This window comes from Aulonocara stuartgranti, assembly GCF_965226115.1.
Source record: "Aulonocara stuartgranti genome assembly, chromosome: 12".
Lineage (NCBI taxonomy): Eukaryota > Metazoa > Chordata > Actinopteri > Cichliformes > Cichlidae > Aulonocara > Aulonocara stuartgranti.
Window position 1 is genome coordinate 5,011,311 of NC_138948.1, and position 21,774 is coordinate 5,033,084.

General features: G+C 41.1%; 2 protein-coding genes across 4 annotated transcripts; both read left to right on the forward strand.

Annotated features, from left to right (window-relative positions):
* Positions 1 to 2,445: 2,445 nt before the first annotated feature.
* Positions 2,446 to 7,107, forward strand: seta (SET nuclear proto-oncogene a). The gene is made up of 8 exons (XM_082554260.1): positions 2,446 to 2,747; positions 3,844 to 3,901; positions 4,608 to 4,750; positions 4,884 to 4,987; positions 5,111 to 5,224; positions 5,700 to 5,870; positions 5,987 to 6,118; positions 6,215 to 7,107. Exons 1-8 carry the CDS (start codon positions 2,675 to 2,677, stop codon positions 6,236 to 6,238), a joined length of 819 nt encoding a protein of 272 aa, XP_082410386.1. The 5' UTR covers positions 2,446 to 2,674; the 3' UTR covers positions 6,239 to 7,107.
* Positions 7,108 to 8,580: 1,473 nt separating this feature from the next.
* On the forward strand, positions 8,581 to 21,493 carry LOC309718736 (outer dense fiber protein 2-like). Of its 3 annotated transcripts, XM_082554252.1 has the most exons (17): positions 8,581 to 9,723; positions 9,922 to 10,038; positions 10,930 to 11,069; positions 12,120 to 12,249; positions 12,360 to 12,491; positions 12,739 to 12,813; positions 12,890 to 12,961; positions 13,053 to 13,169; positions 14,697 to 14,870; positions 15,423 to 15,532; positions 17,540 to 17,675; positions 17,831 to 17,941; positions 18,084 to 18,347; positions 18,490 to 18,590; positions 18,747 to 18,909; positions 20,092 to 20,217; positions 21,199 to 21,493. In XM_082554252.1, exons 1-17 carry the CDS (start codon positions 9,610 to 9,612, stop codon positions 21,343 to 21,345), a joined length of 2,229 nt encoding a protein of 742 aa, XP_082410378.1. In that variant the 5' UTR covers positions 8,581 to 9,609; the 3' UTR covers positions 21,346 to 21,493. The 3 variants fall into 3 exon arrangements, with proteins under 3 accessions (XP_082410378.1, XP_082410380.1, XP_082410379.1); XM_082554254.1 differs by lacking the exons at positions 8,581 to 9,723; positions 9,922 to 10,038; positions 10,930 to 11,069 and adding an exon at positions 11,889 to 12,027 and having other exon boundaries at positions 12,103 to 12,249; XM_082554253.1 differs by lacking the exons at positions 8,581 to 9,723; positions 9,922 to 10,038; positions 10,930 to 11,069 and adding an exon at positions 11,889 to 12,027.
* The last annotated feature ends 281 nt before the right edge of the window (positions 21,494 to 21,774 follow it).

Sequence of the window (21,774 nt, forward strand, 5' to 3'; positions counted from 1 at the left end):
TCCCACTTTACTGCCTGTCAAATTGAAAGCAATTAACGTAGCTACACAATAACACACTTGAACAGACAATCCATCACACTTGCCCTAATTAGGCTGTTACACATCCACCAGCTTGAAATTGTCTCATTAAAACGTGTACATGCCAAAAGGTGATTTCTAGTATTTTTTTTATTTTTTTTTAAAAAGATTGTGAGTATTTAAAGTGCTGTAAATGATTTGTTGGCCTATAATTTGTCCAACATATGTCTCATGAATTATAATGAGTCATTCTGAGCCAGAAAGAACATTCCTATCAAAAGGTAGGTTTTTGGCAAAGTAACTATTTCATATGCCTTATTTATCCAAATATAAAATGTAAATTACATTAAAAATCAATTTTCCAAAAGAGATCTGTCCAAGAGGGCGCCACAAAGTTATAAAATAGCAGTTCTAAAAAGTTAAGTAAAGTAGCCAAAAAGGACTGGATTAATTATAATGTAGAACAATAGAAGGTACAATAACTCTGTATTAAATATACTTACTAAACAGGTAATTTCTTCATTTTATAAGTAAAGCTTTCATAAATCCTGTCGACTACAGTCTATTTACCAATATCAGTAAAGGTATTAGGCATAAATAACAAACAGAAACATTGGCAATAACTTTCTGGCAGACAGACACTTTTTGGCATGCATACCAAACGTGTTTGTAGTCGTAAACCCTGCTTATACAGTGAAGACTACAACAGTTACTCGACAAAACCATCACTACATTGTAAGATTTTTTTATACGTAAATCACAAAATTACTTTGGGTATAACTAACAAGAATACAAGAATGAAGTTTCTACTTTCCACTTCCATTCAGATGTAATAAACCTAATTGATGACCACAATTAATTCTTTGGAGGTTTTTGTTCATTTGCGGTGTGATCTGTAGAGGAGATGACAATAAATGAGCAGTTTGGGACCATACACGTGTTGTAATCAGGCTGTTACACATGGTACATTGTTTATCAACTCTTTAAACTTGCAAATGGAAACCTTATTTTTTTAATAGCTTTGTCTATAGGTAAAGTGAATAACTAAGAAAGCTACTGGACATAACCTTACCTAAAGTATGTTCTTTATTCTTATCAAATTAAACATTTACAAAAAATAGCTCAGAAGAAGAAGAGACTACACTAATAGGTGTGGTACACCGCTACCAGCTTTAATGTTTCCTTATTAAACAAGCAAATACGTTTTAATCATAGATTTGTTTATAAATGTGGTGGATAACTAAGGAAGATACTGGACATAGCCTTAATAAAATATCATCCTTATTCCAATTTAAATTTTAAAAATGTAGCTAATTTTCTAATACTAATTAGCACAGACTAGCTCCTTCTTCCAACTTACAGCTTTATTTTAAGTTTGCTTAACCGTAGCCTGAGTAAATATAACAGATGACTGTAGTTAATTTGATGATCAAATATGATATTATTAAGCTATTATTCATTTTTGTTTTTTACACTTTTATTTGGTTGGGATTCAAAGCGAACAGATGGCAGTAGATCAGTAAATAGGGACCTTACTTACTTACATCCACTACCTGTATTTTATTTTCCCCCTTGCCAAAACTGCAAATACAAATAAATTTTATCATAGCTTCATTTGTAAACACAGTAGGAAACTAATCAAGCTCCCGGGCATGACCTTAACTAAAATATATTCTCTATTCAAATCCAAATTTAAATAAAATAAATGGCGCTAGAGTCAAAACCATTCATAACAGTTAATTAACACAGATCACCAGTAAGGGGTTCCTTTTTCCAACTTACAGTTAGTTTTAAGTTAGAAGCTTAGCACTGGCTGAAGTACACACAACAAATGACCGGTTAATTTGATCATCTGAAATTACACACACACACACACACACACACACACACACACACACACACACACACACACACACACACACATATATATATATATGGCAGTAGATGAGCAAATAGGAACCTAAGACATGTAATTATGCAGTTACACTTCAACTAGCTTGTCTTTTTCCTTACTAAACCAGCAAATACAAATATATTATCATACATTCGTTTACAAGCACAGTGGAGAACTAAGCAACCTTCTGGCCATAACCTCAACCAAAATATATTTTGTATTCATAACTAAATAAAACAATTGAACTGGAGTCAAATCGTTCCTAACAGCTAATTAGCACTGACCACCAGAATGAGGCTCTTCCAACTGACATTCAGCTTTTTTTTTTAAGTGCGCAAGTGTGAGTCGGCAGCTTCGGCCTGGCCTGAGTAAATCTAACATATTACAACAAGTTAATTTCATAATCGAATATGACATTAATAAAAGTGATAATTGCAGGTTTTGCTCATTTCTGGTGTTATTTTAAGAGAAGAGACGGCGGTAAATCAGCAAATTGGAGCCAAGTAGTAAGACCTATTTTGAGAGGCGGAGCTGGTCTTCTCCATTCGGCGAGGCGTGTTCGTAATGAAAGGAGCGCGTGAGCGGCGCTTGCTCTGACTTCCTCGCTCATCGGCAGCTACATTGTGTGGAAAGCAGCACGTTGTTGGCTTCTGCACGCTGAACTTTACGCCGAATAAACGTTCTCCTGTTTAAGGAGAAACCGGATTCAAAGCTACCAGATATTTTCTCAGACGTCTGTAAGTTACCCCAGCTTGCGAAAACATGTCGGCCTCGGCGGCAAAAGTGAGTAAAAAGGAGCTGAACTCAAACCATGACGGAGCGGATGAGACCTCCGGTAAGGGGAATGGCGGCCTCCTGTTCACCGCCATTTTCACTTTCTTCTCTTAACATATTTTTGCATTGCCACTTTGTGCATTATTCCTGCTAATTATTTTGTGCACTGCTTTGATTTTTGCATCACGCCACGGGAGCTTCTTCATGGCTGGCCACGGCGGTTGCTGCGTGTATTCGCGCTGCGCTAACGGTGGCTAGCTCCGCAGCTAACATGCCGCTTCTCTTGCCTTCTGTTGTTCAATTCAGACCGGTGCTGAGAGGCCATGTTAGCTCCTTAATTTAGCATCATCAGCGTGGCCAGTGATGTCGAAGGCTCCTAACTGAGTGTCCGTGTGTAATCTTGAAAGAATATTTTTCTGTGTTTGGGAGTAAAATCACTCCACACTATCCGATAAAGGGTTGCAGCTAATTATTTTTTGTTTTAAAAGGGTTAAAGTTGGCCGTTTCAATTAGCAGTTAGCCAGCCTGTGTGTTGTTGTTGTAACGTTACCTAATGCTAGCAGACGACGCTGTGTTTTGTTACCGCTAAAGATGCATTTAAATCAACTGGTCACGCAGTCAGGTGAACCGGATAATTATTTTATGTGGACGAAAACACACAGGATTTCTACTGTATGGGGGACGGTTTCACAGTAATGGGGGGTATTCTGGCATCTGTCCCCGGTTTTGGTCCCTCATGTTATCGCGGCTCTGTGTGTGTGTGTGCACTCAGATGTCCCACATTTAAACCACGCGGCCTTATAGGTAGCAGCCGGCAGGAAACGGTGAGTGTCTGAGCCGCTAGAGCTGCAGCTATTGGCCGCTTACCTTACGTTAACCTCCGGGGGATTTAATCAGGCATATATCTTTACTTACACTGTACTAACGCAGAATTAAGTTGGGTTTTATTTGCGCTCCGGTAGGTGTTGGTATAAAATTACATTTGGTGTAAAAAGAATTTTCAGATAATGGCAAACTTAGTTTCTCTGTAAAATAAGTTTGTATGAAGGACTGACTAAAAGTAAAAAATAAATAAATGGATAATCGAGGTCCTACTTGACTGTTGCTGTGTGTAATTTGCATATAATAATCTTTTAACAATTTTTTGTTTCCCACAGAGAAAGAGCAGCAAGAAGCTATTGAACACATTGATGAAGTTCAAAATGAAATTGACAGGTAATAAACCTTTTAAGCTAAACGTGTCCTTATAGGGGTAGATTTTCTGCCTTTTAGAAATCTCGGTGATGTTTGCTACATGTTTTGATGAAAAGAGGAACTATGTCGCTAAATTAACATGCTACAATCTGGAAACCTGCATAATCACTGAACTGCATTAAGATGCAGTTATTATAGTGAACAGCCAGAATATTAAATATGACATAGCTTAAAGTGGAAGGGTTGAATAAATTGAAATGCAAGGCAGCATTGTTCATTGTGGTGAAAATGACACTAGAGCATAAAGTAAAATATCAATTAAATATAATTAAACATCTAAATATAATTTAGTGAGGGATTTAATAGGCATATGTCGAAATGTAAATTGGGTTGTTTTGGTGTAAGGCAGAGTTTGGGCTTTTCTTCTATTGAAGAAAAATGAAACTTTTCTTTTAAATTGAATGGTTTTCCTTCAATTTTAAGTACAACTCAAATGAATGTGAATTGAGCTAAATTGGATGATGTTCCAAAAGGTAAACTGAAAGCATATGAGACAATAAACCCTTTTTAAATAATCAATAAATCCAAAATGCAAATAAAGTTTGGGCACAACACTGTCCACTGTTGGACACGCATATGTAAATAAATATAGCATTTATCTATATGTTGACATTACACTTGGTTACCTGGATTGTGCAAATTTTAAACTTCTCTTTTTCTTGTTCAGGTTGAATGAGCAAGCAAGTGAGGAGATCCTCAAAGTAGAACAGAAATACAACAAACTCCGTCAGCCATTCTTTCAAAAGAGGTCAGAACTGATCGCCAAAATCCCCAACTTCTGGGTCACCACATTTGTCAACCATCCACAGGGTAAGCAGATAATCTAAGAAATTTTATTACTCTAATTTGTCTATATTTAAAAATGGCATCACAGTGCCAAGTGTGAGTGATGTGGACAGTGAATCAAGTTTTAAATCTGTATAACCATATGTTCTTCCTACAGTATCAGCCCTACTGGGGGAGGAAGATGAGGAAGCGCTTCATTACCTGAGCCGAGTGGAGGTGACGGAGTTTGAAGACATCAAGTCAGGCTACAGAATAGATTTTGTAAGTGTTTAATGGTTTCACGTAACACTTTAGTGACTATTTTTATTTTTTTAATTATTTTTCCTTTATTTGCAAGTTTTCTTACCTGGGTGCATTTTTAATTTTTCTTTTTCCTTTTTTTAGTATTTTGATGAAAATCCGTACTTCGAAAACAAAGTTCTTTCCAAAGAGTTCCATCTGAATGAGAGCGGAGACCCATCTTCAAAGTCAACAGAAATCAAATGGAAATCAGGAAAGGTATGCACAGCTTTCAGTTTGTCAACCAAAGTAAATGAGTGGATCACCACTTTGACCTATCATGTTTATCAGTGCCAGAGCAAGCTCATTGACTAAACACTCACGATTGACAGTACTCCTGTTTGACATAATGAAGTTAATTTTTTGTTTTGGATAAGACTTTAAACCTACAACTGGGACCATAGACTCATCAGTGAGGTGTTTACAGAGACCAGAGATAAGTCAGAAAGGTGATCATAAGGAGTTGCCCTCTGCTGGCAAAGAAGTAGTAATGCAGGTTAAAGACTACTCTATTTTCATAACCCAGAGCTATTAAATCTACAGTTTATAGATTTTATTCAGAATTGTAGTGAGTTTGTGACTTTTATATCTCACATTGTTAGTTTTAAATGTAATGTGCTGATAATGGGTAGTGCTGAGAATTTTTTTTTCCTGTACCAGTCACAAACTGTTTGGTAACTCCTGATGTTTTTAGGACCTGACCAAGCGCTCCAGCCAGACACAGAACAAAGCAGGAAGGAAGAGGCAACACGAAGAACCAGAGAGCTTCTTCACTTGGTTCACTGATCATGCCGACGCGGGCGCTGATGAGCTCGGGGAGGTCATCAAGGATGACATCTGGCCAAACCCTCTGCAGTACTACCTGGTATGTTTATGATGTTTAGTCTGTATTACAATGTTCTCACATCTTTCATCAATCCATGAAATGATAACAATGTAAGAACCAGAGCAAGAAAATGCTTAAGATTTCCTCATCTCTAGGTTCCTGATATGGAGGATGAAGAGGGTGAAGGTGAGGAAGATGAAGAGGATGAGGAGGGTCTGGAGGACATTGATGAGGAAGGAGATGAAGATGGCGAGGAAGATGAAGAGGATGATGGAGAAGATGGAGAGGTAATCTACTAAAAGCTGAGAAAATTGATGTGAGTGGTGTGGGGTCACCTCCCCTCCCTCTTCACTTGCTAACTGCGTGATGTCTCGCTCTTTCAGGACGACGAGGGAGAAGATGACTAAGAAAACCACCATTTACCAAGACCCTCAACCTTCTATTCCCTGTTCAGTTTTTCCACTCATGTTCGGGAGCAAAGGTTTTATTTTATTTTTTGTTACTTTTTTTTTCTTTTCTTTTTTTAATCCGTGTGTGCTTCATTTTCCATTCTGAAGCCTCTTTCACTTGTTGGTGCCATTTTTTGTTATCCCTCGACTCATCTAAGGCAAATGCCACTTTGCCCTGAATTTTGAGTACCATCCCCCTCAAGTCATCTAAAAATGATAATAAAAAAGTCTAAAAAATAGAATCAGCACGGCATCCTAAGTAGATTTGAAGACTATTCACACAGAAGTTCTTCTGTTCAAGGTTGTGTGGTAAATTGATTAAAGCCATGGTGTAGTGACCTAGCGCTAGCAGACCTCTAAATATTTTCTTTTCTTTCATTTTTTTAAATTTTATTTTATTTTTTTTCATTTGGGATGTTGAATCCTTAAAACTTATTTTCCCCTACGTGCTTAATGAGTACCAGCTCATTCCTTTGACTTGTAATGTTTAGAGGGAGGGCAGGGTGGGGCAGGAGTATGTTGGATATTGGGGAGAGTGGTTATTTTGACACCATTTCTATGGGACTTTTTTTTTTTCATTGTATTGTTTTACAGATATCCATGAGATTTGAAATGACATTTTTAATAAAGAACAAAATGGAAAAAAAAACAAGCTTGTAAATTTTGCCCCCCACTGCTTCATGGGTTTAAAAAATGGACCTGTTATCTCAGAATTTACATTTAATCACCCCTTTTCCTTTTTCGCTTGGGGTGGGGGGGAAGAAATTGTTTTAAATTTGAGGTGTACAACTTGCTTTGTTACGATAATAAAACTTACTGTGTATAAATGTGTGGGTGCATTCAAATTTAAGAAAATATAATTCAGGTAGTGGCAAAGGCACCAGGGTTAACTACTTGTAAAGTCTGTCAGCTGGAGAAGGATTTTGGAGTCATAAGCAGGCTGGAAGCAAAGTCCTCTGTTAGTAGGCGATGGGTGATTAAAGCCAAGAAGGTGTGCTCCGATTCCTTGAATTTGCTTTTTGTTATCCTGTCAGGCCAGTCACTTGGCTGGAAGGCCCAACCTAGAGAAAAGTGACAAAATCAGTTACCTGAAAGCAAGATGTAACTTGTTCAGGTGTTTCAGAGAAGTGGGATACATGTCAGTGCAGGTTAACCATAAAAGCCTGAATTCAGATGTACTAAATCCCGACTTAAAAATGAACTATTTTCCAGATCTGTATTTAATAACTTCAAGTGCTTTAGCTTGGATAAAAAACACACTTGAAAGAAATGTGCATGTCTCAACGTTCATTACACACAAATGCAGTCAGCTGTACCTTTAAAAAGTAAGGGGTGAGTATCTAAGGAAACATCTAACCTATATAAATTTGTTCAAAACAAGCATCTTAAAAGAAGGCCTAGTCATATCTCTAAAGTTGTGGCCAGGTAGGGCTCTATATGTGACTGAGTTGCAGTCATCTAAGGGATCAAATTCATGTTTCAGATTGTGGCACAGATGGTATAACACAAGGCCTTAAACCTGCATTCTTTTCAAAGGCCACCAGGGGGTAAATCTTGTGGCCTCAACGGGACTTCTGGTCCTTTACAAGTCTATGGGAAAACTACCCTCTGCTCTGCCCCTGGAAAACTTTTTTTTGTGGTGCGCTAATGGCTCAGTCGCTCATTTTGGGGCATAATAAAACATTTCATAAACGGGTCATTCAAAATGTCAAGATTATCCAGGATACGCAGATAGGAAATAGTTTGGCAGATTGCAAACAATAATTTTTCATCTGTTTAGATAAGGTTTTACTACTAATATACAGTTAAAATATATTGGATTAACTTGTTTATATGACTGTAAAGCACAAAAATATACAACTAACATATAAAGACGTAAAACAGAGTTATTATAGTTGTTTATTTCTAATTTATTTTAAGTTTTTATTTCCTCGATCAGTAGATCGACGTTTCGATTTAGCTTTCTCACACATGAGTTTAGTTAACTGTAATAACCCTGATGTGTAGGTTTACCCACCTAGGTGAGTGTTACACCTGGGACAGGTGGCCACGGTCCAGGAGAACCCCGGGAACCAGGAGAAGCGCTTGTCTGACGGCCAGTGCTGAGTAACGTCGGCTTTTCTGAACGTGATCACCTCAAACCGGTGTCCGTGGGGATTTTCAAACAGCTGAACGTTAACCCTTCGACCCCCGAGCAGCGTGTCGTTGCGGCTGGAGAGCGCCAGCCGGCTAGGCACGGAGCGGATGTCCGTCCCGAGTGCTAACTCGTGTCCGCAAGCCCTGCACAGGATCAGGGTGTCCGTGCTGCTAGCTCCTCGGTCCTGTGCCTCCGCTGCAGCAGCCGCAACACACGCTTCACCGAGCTTGTGGGCACTGGGGTAAAACAGGAGCATAAAGAAAACGTACTGCCCCAGCATGTTTGTTAGCAGCCACGCGCACATGGAAGGCTAACCACAAGCTAAGCTAACTGAAACTCTTAGCAGCTTTGTTTTTAGCTGACACGGCGCATGGAGCGAGAATCAATAATTGGCTGTCAGATATCAGCACAAATGATAAAACATATAAATCTCTGACCACTAAATTTTTGTGTACATTTATTATATCGTTTCGATTGGTGGACTTTGGAGCGGCTGGCTAGTATAAACGTGTTAGCTTAAGATTCGGAAGTGCCACAGAAATAAACAGGAAGTGGATTCATCTCTAGCTCATCTCAGACGTCGAGCACTGCGGTGTTATTTAACTGGAAAACGGCTATTTACTTTAGCAGAAAAGCCACCAGTATACATGATCTGAATTTGAAAAGTAAAGCATTTAACAATATGTTCATTTTTTTTGGTCTGGGTTTTTTTTTTTGTTATAACGGTTTTGTGCTGCGTTCACGTTACATGGTTTCAAACGGAATTCCCGAAACCGTCATAACAAAGGTATCTGCTGCAGCTCCATTGTTGCTATAAATATGTAACAACTGATCTCATTTTATAAAGTTTAAGAGATAGATTATTCCTATTAGAATTGAAGCGTGAAACCATTTAAGAAGGGTATTAATTTATTTGGATTTTTTCCGACACCACCTAAAGGCAGCGTGGACTTCACGATTACTTTTAATGGTTACCACGGACAACGCTTGCACAAAACTTTCCTCTCAACCAATCACAAAGCGGGATCTTGCAACCGAGCCAATCATCAGGCCGGTCGTTTGTCAAGCCAAACAACCGTTTTCTTTACTGGGAGAAGCTGAGATTCATCTTGGAAGCAGACTGTGTATCATGATAAAAATGTGCTTTTTAATACTTATTTTAACGGGTCATTAATGTGCCCAAACGGGGTCTATGAGAATGAAAACCCGGGATTCACCTCCGTCGCCGCCACCGGTTCACCTCCACGTACTGGAGACTACACCTATACATGTTCACATGAGGAGGAGTCCCAGCAAAACCCCACAGGTTACTGTACTTTATAGATTCGGGGAAAATACTGCTGATGTTAATCACATGTCGTATTTCTGCTGCAAAGATTTGTTAGTTTTCTTCTAGACAGCCCTCGCCCCACCTTTTCGCAAGCTTTCAAAGAGTTTCCAGAGGAACAGGACGCTACGTTAAGTCTTGAAGCGTTTCACCTGAATCTGTTTACCTTTTCTAAAGAGTCGGGAAAAAGGTGCCCAGGTGAAGGGCGACGGAGGTAGACCAAAGGTCCGGAAGCCGTGGATTCCTCCGGGAAGGCTGTCCTGCAGAAGAGATGTGGACTCCCACAAGTGCCAGGTCTCTTATTACTGTTCATCTCTGTTAAATGTACTGGGATCTGTGGAGAGGAAAGATTTTCTGGCAGCAGCTTGTTTCTTTAACAAAACAGATGTACCGAAAGTATCAAAAAGACTACAACCAGAACCTATACTCTCATTTCAGGGCTGATTTACAAATTAACAAAGGTAGCTGATATCCATTACCATGGACCATCCGAACTACCCACGCAAAGAGTATTCACATATCACTTTGAGCTTATATTCCTTATTTTGACATGTTCGAGCGATGTTTTTCTGTTATGCTGTCTACCTGCCACTGATGGCACAATATGCACAACATAGGGCCATTTACAAGAAAAAGTAGAAATGAAGTAAAATAAGTAGAATTTAAGCAAGACATAAAAAAACTACAACCATGGGACTTGAGGATTTTAAAAATGATGTCCAGAGCAAGAGAAAAATGTCATAAATATCCACAGACATAGAAAAAATAAAAATAGTGAGCTGAATAAAAGGAGTTGGATACATTTTAACCCACAAACACTTAATCACACAAAGAACAACTGCTACAGTGGCTAACGTAGCAGGCGTTAAAAGACTTCAACTCCCACAACACCCTGCACATCATAGAGAGCAAGGAGTTCCCCTCCTAAATAATATTTGCATATGACAGACACATCTGGTCAACCCCTCACTGACTGGGATGTATTAATCATAGAGAGCCTAAGACAGGACCACCTTTTTGGCTTTAATTTGAGGATTAAACATAATTTTATTTTTTCTAAGACACAGTCGAGGATACTTTGATGAACATGTACCTTGTTTCTTTTGGTAGGTGCAGCTGTTTTCAGTTTATTTCTGTCTTCTTTGAGGCTGATCCCTGAACCGTATTTCTGTTTGTCGTGATTAGACGAGCCGAGTGCGGCATCAGACAGAAAATGGGATCAGACATCAGAACGAAGCAGAGGAGCAGGAGGAAGAGCTGGATGCAGTGTCCAAGGACCTCAGCATCCTACTTAGAGAGCAAGAGAGCTTTCGCCGTTTGAGGAAGTACGTACAGCTTCAGCAGTCTGACACACAAACATTTGTACTACTGACCTCATATCCAGAGGAAGTTTAACCAAACTGGTTTAGTTGTACAGTTTCTCTGAATCTTCTCACAGGAGCACGAAACAAATGCTGAACGAATTCATGTTATAGCAATGATTAGGCAAAATGAATAATGAAATTAATGATGATGAGTGCCATTTCTCCTATTCCTATAATGTAAAAGCTGCAATGGAAGAATATGCAGTTAAATCAGATTTTTTTTTATTTGGTAAATCTGCCAAAAAAACTTTTTACTACAAAAGTCTTCTACTGTAATCTTTGCGTTGCAGAAGTCTCTTTAATGGGTGGCAACAAGTTTTTACACATATCTTTGTAAAGCAATAAAAGGAGGAGAACTAACAGTGAGTTAGTTACCTCTTGGGAGCTAATGTTCGTAGATTAAGGTGTTTTAGTTAATTTTATTTATTTTACAATTTAATGGACTTAACCAGCGGTGTCAAACTGCAGTCCTCGAGGGCCAGCAGTCAAGTTCTATAGTCTTGCTAATGACCTACTAATTTTATTCAGGTGTGTTACAGCAGGGACACATGGAAAAGTTTCACTACACCGGCCCTCAAGGACTGGAGTTTGACACCTGTGGACTTAATGAACTATACGCACCTGTATTGGTAGAGATTAGTATGTCAAATGCCTGATAAACTACCAGTGTGCATGGTTACCAGCACAACACTGAGAAAGATGACGTAGCAGAAGGCTGCTCACCCAGAATCAAGGGTGCCCTGAATAACTGCTGCACCTTTAAACAGGTGGTGTGATTGATGCAGGTCAACTGGAACGGGGACTGGGTACCAGAGGAATCACACAGTGTTGGCAGTCAGGGGAAGAGAAGGAGAACAAGTGGATTTAGCACAAGGAAATACAAGTTTCAGCTTTCAGTGACTCCTGCAACGATACTCTAGTAGAGGAAACGAGAATAATAAGGCCAACTTTTACTCCAATATACTTTCTGCTGATGCACACAATGATATTTCAGGTCTGCTTTGTTTACAGGTCAGATTCTCGAGGTCAACACAGAGGGGCAGATGTGCTCCTGAGAGCCCTCGTTGAAGCAGAAATTGACGGCGTAGCTGTAGCCAATCAGCTGACAGCTTTGAAGGAAACTATGGACAGCTTTGCCAAGGTAAAACCTGCACTGGAAGATATTTTACTGATAAATCAAGTGGATGAAGAAATGAGGCAGAAGGAATAGATTAGGACATGTTTGGATGTGCATGTTTATTTATGTTTTAGGACAAGACGCCATCAAAACTGCACGCAGCTTCTCTGGAACGGCAGCAGAAGTTGTTGTTGGAAAAGATCGAGATGTTTGATAACACACACCACGGCCTCCGACAGCTCCTCAGAGAGTGGAGTGAACATGAGGTACAGGAAGAAGACAAACATTCCCAGCCCACTGTTCCTTCAGTGGGCTGGTTTCAGTCATTATGCAAATGTACTGTTTATAAGATCGGGGAAACCTGCAGTCAGCTGAGACTGAAGAAGTCACTTGGATGAGTGACGAAACTCCCACAAAACGCTACATCCAGATGAACAGAATCAACTTTTGGAGATTAAGGAGTGGGACTGTCAGCGTGCCTTCATTCACTCCTGACTTTTACTGTATCCACAGCGGGAATCACTGGTGAGGTCAGAACAGACAGACACCCTGAGAAAGAGACTGGCCGACAGTGAAGCAGACAACATGGTGAGTGATTATCACCCGCTTTTTACCTCATTTTACATCAGAGAAAATTTCTGAGAAGACGTTTCTTCTTTTGCAGCGCCTTCTGGCCAAACTCACCCACAAGGAGAAAGAGGCCTCAAAGCTTGCAGAGCATTTGGACTTTGAAAAGGTTTTCCACAACTAACTGATACCTCTCAGACAGACGTGCGCACCCTTAATGATCTCTCCCGCTCATCCTCTGCTTCCCTCTCTCATTGCAGGACAATGTGAAGACAACCGAGGAGCTTTCAAGAATCCTGGAGTCAACTCGCAGCCACCTGGAGTCTCAGCTGAGCCGAGCAGAGGCAGAAAAGACCCGACTGGCCGCTCAGATTCAGGTCTGTTAACACAGAACGCGATCATATGCATTAACACACTGGAACAAGCAGACATAGACTACAACCAAAGACTTAAAAACCCTTTTGATATCTCAGGCCACATTTACTAGTCAATGCAATTAATGCGATCGCAAAAAAATGCACAAGTGAGAGTGCAAAGTTCTGCAATTTAACTGCCAAAAATGCCACATGAAGGAATCTAAAGACATATTTGGTGCAAAACCTGGGGTGTGCCATAGCAAATACTTGTAACACTTTATTTTCATCTACGTTTAAAAATGCCTGAAAACAAGTTACACTGAATGAATATACAATATATAATAAAATGAAGGTTGTAAAGAATAAAAAAGTAAAAGTAAAAACACAACCAGACCATCAGCCACTGTGTGGCTTCCTCCAAACTCTAATTCATTCCACCTGTTTAGCTGTGAACTTCAGTAAACAGGATATATGACTAATCTTAATACCTGTACCCCCAGGATGAAGTTACTACATCCAGTGTTTACACTGTTCCAGACATCAACACCAACTTAACACCAAATGACCATTGCAATTCCTGGAGGAATCTGCAATCTGCTGAAAACAGCACAAACTAGCAGGTCAAAAAAAGATTGACCCAATGAGGGAGCAACAAATCTACTGAAATAATAATGGAGTGTAGGCACTGGCACATGTTTCTCCCCAGAAACAGCAGTTAGGGTCAGTGAGCGCCAGCTGAAGGAGAATCAGTATGTTCTAACATGAAGGCAAACTCCTCTGGGACTGTGTGCGGATAAATGCGAGGCTCTGGATCAATCTCACAGCTCAGAAAGAGGAGGGCTGATTTATTACAGCTGCATAATCTTGAAATCTGTGAGTAAGAGCTGACTTACGTATGTGTAAGAACATGAAACAATATTTCTTTGACTCTCAGTTATCGTGCCAAGTGTGTACATTGCTCCTGTATTTTTTTTGCATGGCATGCGAGGCTGCATGTATTACATGTTGTACGATTGAGATATCTTGACACGCTCTGTGAACGTTTGAGTCACACAGATCTGATACAGAAGGGAAACTTGTGCGACTACAGTTTTCATTATGGATGATCTCTGTGGAAATGTGACTAAAACCTGGAGCAATGAAGCCTCCACTACGCTCATGTTCAGGTTTCATGAGTGTGGTTCAGTAATGGGTTTAGACTGGCCACAAATATACAAGTGTTCACACCTTTCAGTTACAAAACAGACACTGAAGCTCTTTCTTTAAGCCAAAAGAGGCTTTTCCCAGGACAAGTAAGTCTGGCACAATCTTTTTAAAGTTTATAGCAGCACTTTAGCTGCTTTGTTTCTCTCGTCCTTGTTCTGAACATATGTTTTCTTTCATGTATCTGTTGTAAATTGTCCACATAACAGTGCATGTCAAATAAGTAACAACAAGAGTCTTTTGATGTGCACACTTTGCCAGTGAAGGTAATTCAGAATCCTAAACTCACCCTTTAGCATTCATTACTCTTTAAACCAGCTTTCCTGCTTCTCTCTCTCTCTGTAGAGGATGCATCAGAGCCAGGAGCAGCAGCAGAAGGAGCTCCAGGTGCTTCAGGAGGAGCTGCAAACTCTTAGGGAGCAGAGGGAGGCCGAGGAGAGAAGTCTGGCCCTGCTCACCGAGCAGGGAGAGCGAGCCGAGGAGGCCGCCAGGCGGTTCGCGGACAAACTTCAGGAAAAGGTCAGTATGTGCAGCTCGTGTGATTAAACCTGGTCACTGGTTTCCTAAAGTCACACATTACCTACATTACATCCTGTGATGAACTAAAAGCTATTTTCCAATCCATATTTTTAAAAATCTTTTCACAGTATTTCATCATTTTCTGGTATTGCAGTAGATTATAGATGGAGAAGGTGGTGGAGAAAACATGTTGGTTCCTTTGTGTGACCGTCACACCTCTGTGTGGTTTCTTCTGCATGCAAATGAGTTTTCTCTGCGGTGTCTTGTCCGATCATGTGGTTTATGCAAATCTGATTCAAAGGAGAGCCGCTTGGCCAAGTGGCAAGTTTCCAGTGAAACACGCAAGCAACAGAGGTGAGGACTGCCTGCTGAAGGAACAGCAGTCTGACTGAGCCTGTAACAGGCATACAGACACTTCCTGCTTACTCTGTTCATTCTCTTTCACCTGTTCACCTTATTGAAGGTGACTTGTTTATGAGGAGCACTTGAAATAATAAATAAGGTCAAAAACAAAAGAAGAAAGTGTGTGAGTGTTTTTGTTTTTTCTTAAAGGAGTCCCAGCTGGCTCAGGCTCTCTCTACATCCAGTGACTGGTGCCTCCGTCATTCCAAGGAGGCAGCGGCTAAAGGACAGCTAGAACAGGAAATCTCTGCTCTCAAACAGTGAGTGCATTCATGGAAACACTCATTTAGTTCTTGTTTCTGTAAATAAATCGATAAATGTAGCCCAGCATCATCGGACAAAATGTGAGTCACCCTGAAAATTAAGGCGGCCGTGGTCAGTTTGAAATTTATGTCTTTATAAGGAATTTCAAGTCCAACTTTGTCTGGTTTGCTGGAGACCTGGAAGATGACAACAATGAGATGTGTAAAGCAGGGGTGTCAAACATAAGGCCTGAGGGCCAGAATCGGCCCTGCAAAGACTCAAATCCGGCCCACTAGACAGCTTTGGAAAATATGAAGGAGTACATAGATTTTGACTTTGTGACTGTATTTTCATAAGTTGGACAACTTTTCTTATTGATAAAGGAACCCTCCCCATTTCTATTTCATAGTACACCAAAGTAATTAAGTAACAGATAAACAATTACATGACAAAAAGTCCCTGCTTTTTCACTATCAACTATAGAAATGTCTGTCTCCTTATTTGATATGTAAGAAATGTTGTTTTTATAATTATGGGACAGTCTGGGGAATCAACAAACAGAACCTTTTCTGTAATTTCACACATTTATCACGTAGTTTCACTGGTCTGGCCCTCTTCAGTTCAAAGTGGGCAGAATTTCTAGTCTAAGGCTACCATGAAGAAAAGGAAACATCTTGCAATATCAGAAGTCATCAAGATGGAAGAGGAAAGCTACAAGCCCAAAGCTGTGAGCCAGTATTAGCAAGAGAGCTGGGGGCAGCGGGGCCATCACATGGTCCATATCTGGAGGATTCCCCAGGCACGGCTGAGCTCGCACTGAGCTGGTTCAGTTCCTCCAGATATCAGCCAGATATCCTGGTCTGGTCCACGTCCTCCAGAAAAGCCATGGTGGCAGAGCCGACTGTTCCATGGGAGGAGGAAATGGAAGTGGCTTTGGAGAGAAAAGCCAAATGCTGACAAACAGGGTGGAGTTGCGTTCACCTTTCCAGCTGGAGATGGATGCAGAGGTTTCTTAAATGTCTTTGTCACAGGTCGCATGAGGAGGAGAGCTCTCTAAGGTCGCACAGAGGAGCCAGAGCAGGGGAGCTGTAGTCTGTGGAGGAATGATGTTGTGGGATGAGGATCCTAGGACAGGCCGCAGGGGCTGCTCCGACACACCGAGACCTTCCAGGATTAAAGGAGAAACCTCGGGGGTGGGGGAGGGGTGGCAACACACTGACAACCCTGCAGCTTAGTCTGTAGCACTTTTGGAGATGCTTCAGTGTGCAAGGCAGGTGAAACCAGCTGTGCTTATATCAGACAAGCATACATTTACTGGACTTTAAACTTTTTTTTTACAGGGAATTTCCTTCCCTTAACATATGTTAAATGGAAACCCAATTTAAGAAATGAGGAGAAAAGGATGTGGAAGTGGTGGGCAGCGTGGGGTCATTTGGTTGGACCACAGACTCTTGACTGTGTTTTTTTACTGTAACCCTGTCGAAAAATCCCACCACAGCAGAACGTGTACGAGGCCGTAGAGATGCCCAGGTGGCAGCGGACTCGTGCACCTCAGCAGCTGATATCGTTCACTTAAGGTTGTTCATTACTGTAGGTAAACAAGGATCTGTGACTGGTATAATCTATGTTCCTCCTGTTCATGCTGGACTTGGGAAATCAGCTCTCTGGTGTCTCTTTATCTGCTTCTGCTTCTTGAAATCACTAGCAGTAAGATGACTGCTAACCCTCCCACCCTACAAAATCACCCATCACACAGTTTTTATAAAGGAGGGAAAAAGCCGGAAAAAAACAAAAACGTCTTTGTATCCGGCGCTTTTTTATTTACTTTTATTTATTTGGCACTTCTGTATCGGCTCCATTTTTCAGGCCCAGAGGGTGTCACTTGACACAAACTGGTACTGAAACTGAGGCTACTGACACTTTGGAGCTGCAGCATCTGTGTTATGGCCAGAAACTGAAACAATGTTACTTAGAAAATTGTGGTTGTTGAGTAAAGTAACCTTTTATACCTGTCTATGTCACAGTCAGGTGATCGAGCTGCACGCTCAGCTTCAGTCAGCGGAGGAGAAGAGTCGGACAGAGAGGGAGGAGCTCCGGGATCAGCTGCATCATCTCAGTGCCGAAAACGCCTCCACCAAGCTGCACAATCAAAGTCTCAAGGTATGTTCAGGAGAGTTAGCAGCACGCTATGGATTTGGTTGATATGAAATAAAAACTGTTAAAGAAAAACCAACAGCTAATGTTGTTTCAAAGCTTCTGTGGTCTAAGGGAAATGTATTTATGTGTAGTTTATGATAAACATGCCTCACATTTAGAGTCAGCTGACGTCTTCTGAGGAGACACAGCGAGGGCTTCAGTCTGAAGCTCGTCAGCTGAAAGCGTCGATCAGGAAGTATGAAAACCTGGTGGAGAAGTACAAGAAGAAGGTACAGATACGCTCACTTTAAATACAGATTTAACATGAAAGTCAGATGGTACTTTGTTCTTACATATTATAACTTTTAAAAATGACTTTAAAGTCTCTGTGCTGAAATCGAACCCGTGTCGGGGTGATAAACCTCTCTGCAGGTCCAGCAGGCTCGCCTGGAGTCCGAGGAGTACTGCCTGAAGCTGGAGGCGGTGCAGAAGGAGGCGCTAGACGTGCACGTCAGCCTGGACAGGGAGAAGGAGCAGGTGAGGCGGGAGCTGCTGGGGCGGCTCAGAGAGCTCGAGACTCTACCGGACAGATTGAGGAAGACCGAGCAGCAGCTCCGAGAAGCCCAGCAGGAGGCTGACGCACGCGAGAGGAGGAACATGGAGAATAACTCCGCCCTCTCTGAAGTCAGGCACAAGGTAGAGGTTTCATTCAGACCCAAAAGACCCAGCATACTTAAAAATCTGGAAAGATTAACAAGTTTGATGAATATAATCCATGCAGAGTGTCCCCAGGAACCCGTCATGGCTGACATGTTCCACTAAACGTTTTCCTTTGCAGGTGGAGCAGCAAGGCACTCAGCTGGAGACGCTTCAGCAGAGGAACCTGCTGCTGCAGGAGGAAAACAACGTCTTGAAGGAGAAAGTGTACAACTTCGAGAGGTAACAGTCACAGAGAAACTGCATTTAATGGACGTTATTCAATTCAAGTTTATTTATATACTGCAGAGCCAAATCACAACAACAGTAATACAGATAAATCTGTATTATATCTGATCTTTTCCAAGCTGAGACACTAGATTTGTGTGTTGGTTGCAGGAGGCTGGAGGGCTTGAAGGCAGAAAACAGAGAGATGTCTCAATCTCTCGCTTCGAAGGAAGCCAGTATCCACAGCATCCAGCAGCAGCTGGAGGAGAAGAGTCACGAGTGCAGCGTCCTGTCCAGACAACTGCAGCAAACTCTGGACGACGTACAGAAACAGGTACAGACACGTGGAGTCACGGAGGTCTCACAGTTCCACAAAACATCACACACCAGACGGGTGAATGGGTTAGCGATCTGCGATGAGTTTAAAGCCAGAGGTTTCAGCATCAAGACGGTGGCTCTCCTTCAACTTCTTAACAGCTACCAAGATGCTGCTGAACTGGTTAGAAGTGGAGTTTGGTTCACATCTACCTCACCCAATAAAATTCTCCTAATAGAATAACTGTAAAAGGAAATGCATGTAAGAGAAGTGATTTGACAGGTAGCATCACTCATGATCCTGGACTTCCCAAACTCTAAAGTGTTCAGCAGTGACCTGGAGGATGTTAAGAGATTGCCATGGTTACTGGTGCTGAACACTTAAGCTTTTCTGAAGCAGGTTGCGTTTGGAGTTTTGGTTTAAAATCAGCTGGAGGCTCCACAGTGTCACTAATTCTTTTATTTTGATTTAATAGCTTTTATACCTGTCCCCGGATTGGGAGGGAGGGATGGATGTTTTATGCACACTGCTGATCTGTATCTCACTAACGTCACTGAGTGAAGTCCTGCAGTGCAAACACTGACACACAGCTTGCACGCATTAACTTGGTGATGCAGAAGGTGTTTAGACTGCTGTTAAGTCTGCAATTAAAGCAGTAAAAACTTAGACTGCAATTGAGATTAGAAAATCAGTCAGTCGACTTTGTTACTACATACATTACTTATTGCAGGCAATATAAATCAGTACATTTAATTTCACATTGATGTGGTCAAAAAATCTAATGATTTCCATCTCTCCTTCATTGGTCTGTGGGTCAGTCAGAGCTGAACACAGCAGGCAATCTTTAACTTAAATGGCGAAACAAATGTGTTAACTTGTGATCGAGCAAAATTGTCCTTAAGTCGCGATTAATCCTGTTAGTAAAGTGTTAGTGCTGCTAATGTGGGTGAGGCTCAAAACTTTGGTTGGTGTTTCTGTTCTGTATTAAACTGATGATCCAGAGTTTACACCTCCTCAATGTGAGCTGTGTCCACGTCCACACTGACTGCTGATCATTGAGTTAAACTGGGGTAAAAACTAAAGCTTTGATTTAGGTGTTTGTACACACTCACTAAAGATAAGGTCAAAGAAACTAAATCATCAGTTTTTCCCTGAAGGATTTCGGTGCTCATATGTTTATTTTTCATGTTCGGCCTGCAGGTAGACGACAGCATGCAGAGGGTTTTAGCCAAAGAGAGATCGTCTCAGTCTAAAGCCCTGGACCTCCAGAGCCAGCTGAGCCGAGCCAAAACGGAGCTGAGCCAACTGCAGCGAAACAAGGAGGAAGTAAGTCACCGCTGAATGCTTCTACATATGCAGGCAGGCTTCGATAAAACCAAGAGGCCAGCACAAAAGTATTTCAGGAAAGCTCCTTCTGGCCCATTTGGGTCAGTGGCAACAGTTCCACCAACTTTCTACAGCAGTCAGCAGAGGAGGTGTTTGAAACCTGTGGCAAACATGGAGAAAGGTGGAGCGGGAGCCACTTTTCACGTTTCGCTCATTTGCAAATAAAAACATAGTTAGGACCACGTGTTCATGTAAAATATTTTAAGATTAAGGCCAACTAGCCTTTCAAAAAAAAGTTTAAAACACAGCAGCTCCTCCGTCACAGCTCACTGAGGAGCTCCAGCCTCGCGCAGCAAGTGGCAACATGACGGAGACAGCAAGCTCAGGTGTTGTGAACGTAAATGTGTTTTCAAATTTCCAGCAGCAGCGCTCGTTACTATAATCACTATAAAAACCTTCGCAGGTAAAAAGCCAATCACGGTCCTTCATTAAACCACCTGTTCAGCAATCATAAACGTGAAGACAGTCATCCTTTCAGCTGCTCGCTGTTTCACAGAGTTTCAGGATGAAGAAAAAGCATGAAGACAAACTCCCAGCTCGGTTTCTCACTCTGGAAATCTGGAAGTCTTTGTAAACTTTGCTGCAGGCTGACAGCAGCTGTTCACTTTCTCTCTATATATTTCTGTTACTCTGGTTCATTGTTCATTAATTACCATCAGCTCCTCACCCATAAATGCTTTGAAGAAGTTACTGTTGCTGTGACACGTGTAAATGTGCGCATCACTCCTGTTTTTTTTTGTCCAAAGACACACAGAGACTCTTATTGCTTTCACTGGTTTTGTCCTTTTAGTAAATCTGGGCAGATTTAAGGCAGCTTTGGTACTGAAACTGATACATCACATGATAATGATGCTCAAAGATGGTCAGAGAAAAAAAGGTGATGTTGTGATGTAGAAGTGTATCCCTGCCTTTGTTTCCCAGATGGAGCGGCGCTTCCAGAGCCAGCTGCAGAACATGAAGGACCGGCTGGAGCAGTCGGACTCGACAAACCGCAGCCTGCAGAACTACGTCCATTTTCTCAAAACCTCCTACGGAAATGTGTTTGGTGACTCTCTGCTTGGAAGCTGACAAGCAAAATTTATCCAGCCTGACCAGCAGTGATCCTCCCGAACTATCGTACGGGACATAAACCGCATTTATTAAAGGTCTGCTTTTGACTTGAAGGTTTCATGTTTTGTATGAAATGAATAAATTTGAATTTATGGATAAATTCTCAGTTATTAGTAGCCCAAACATTTTATTTATGTATAACTTACCAGTAACTTAGCAACTGCAAAGCCAAGATAAGAAACTCCAATAAGAGTTTTTATGATTTACAATATTCTTTCAGATTTACAAACATAAAAAATTATGTGGTTTATATTATAGCATTTTGTATTTTACACCAGAGTGTCATTAAAGTCAATGTAAAAAAAAAGAAGAAAAACAGACTTGTTTCATTTATGTTAGGAGGTACTTTTGGAACATTATATCTACATTGTAAGACTACAATGTAGA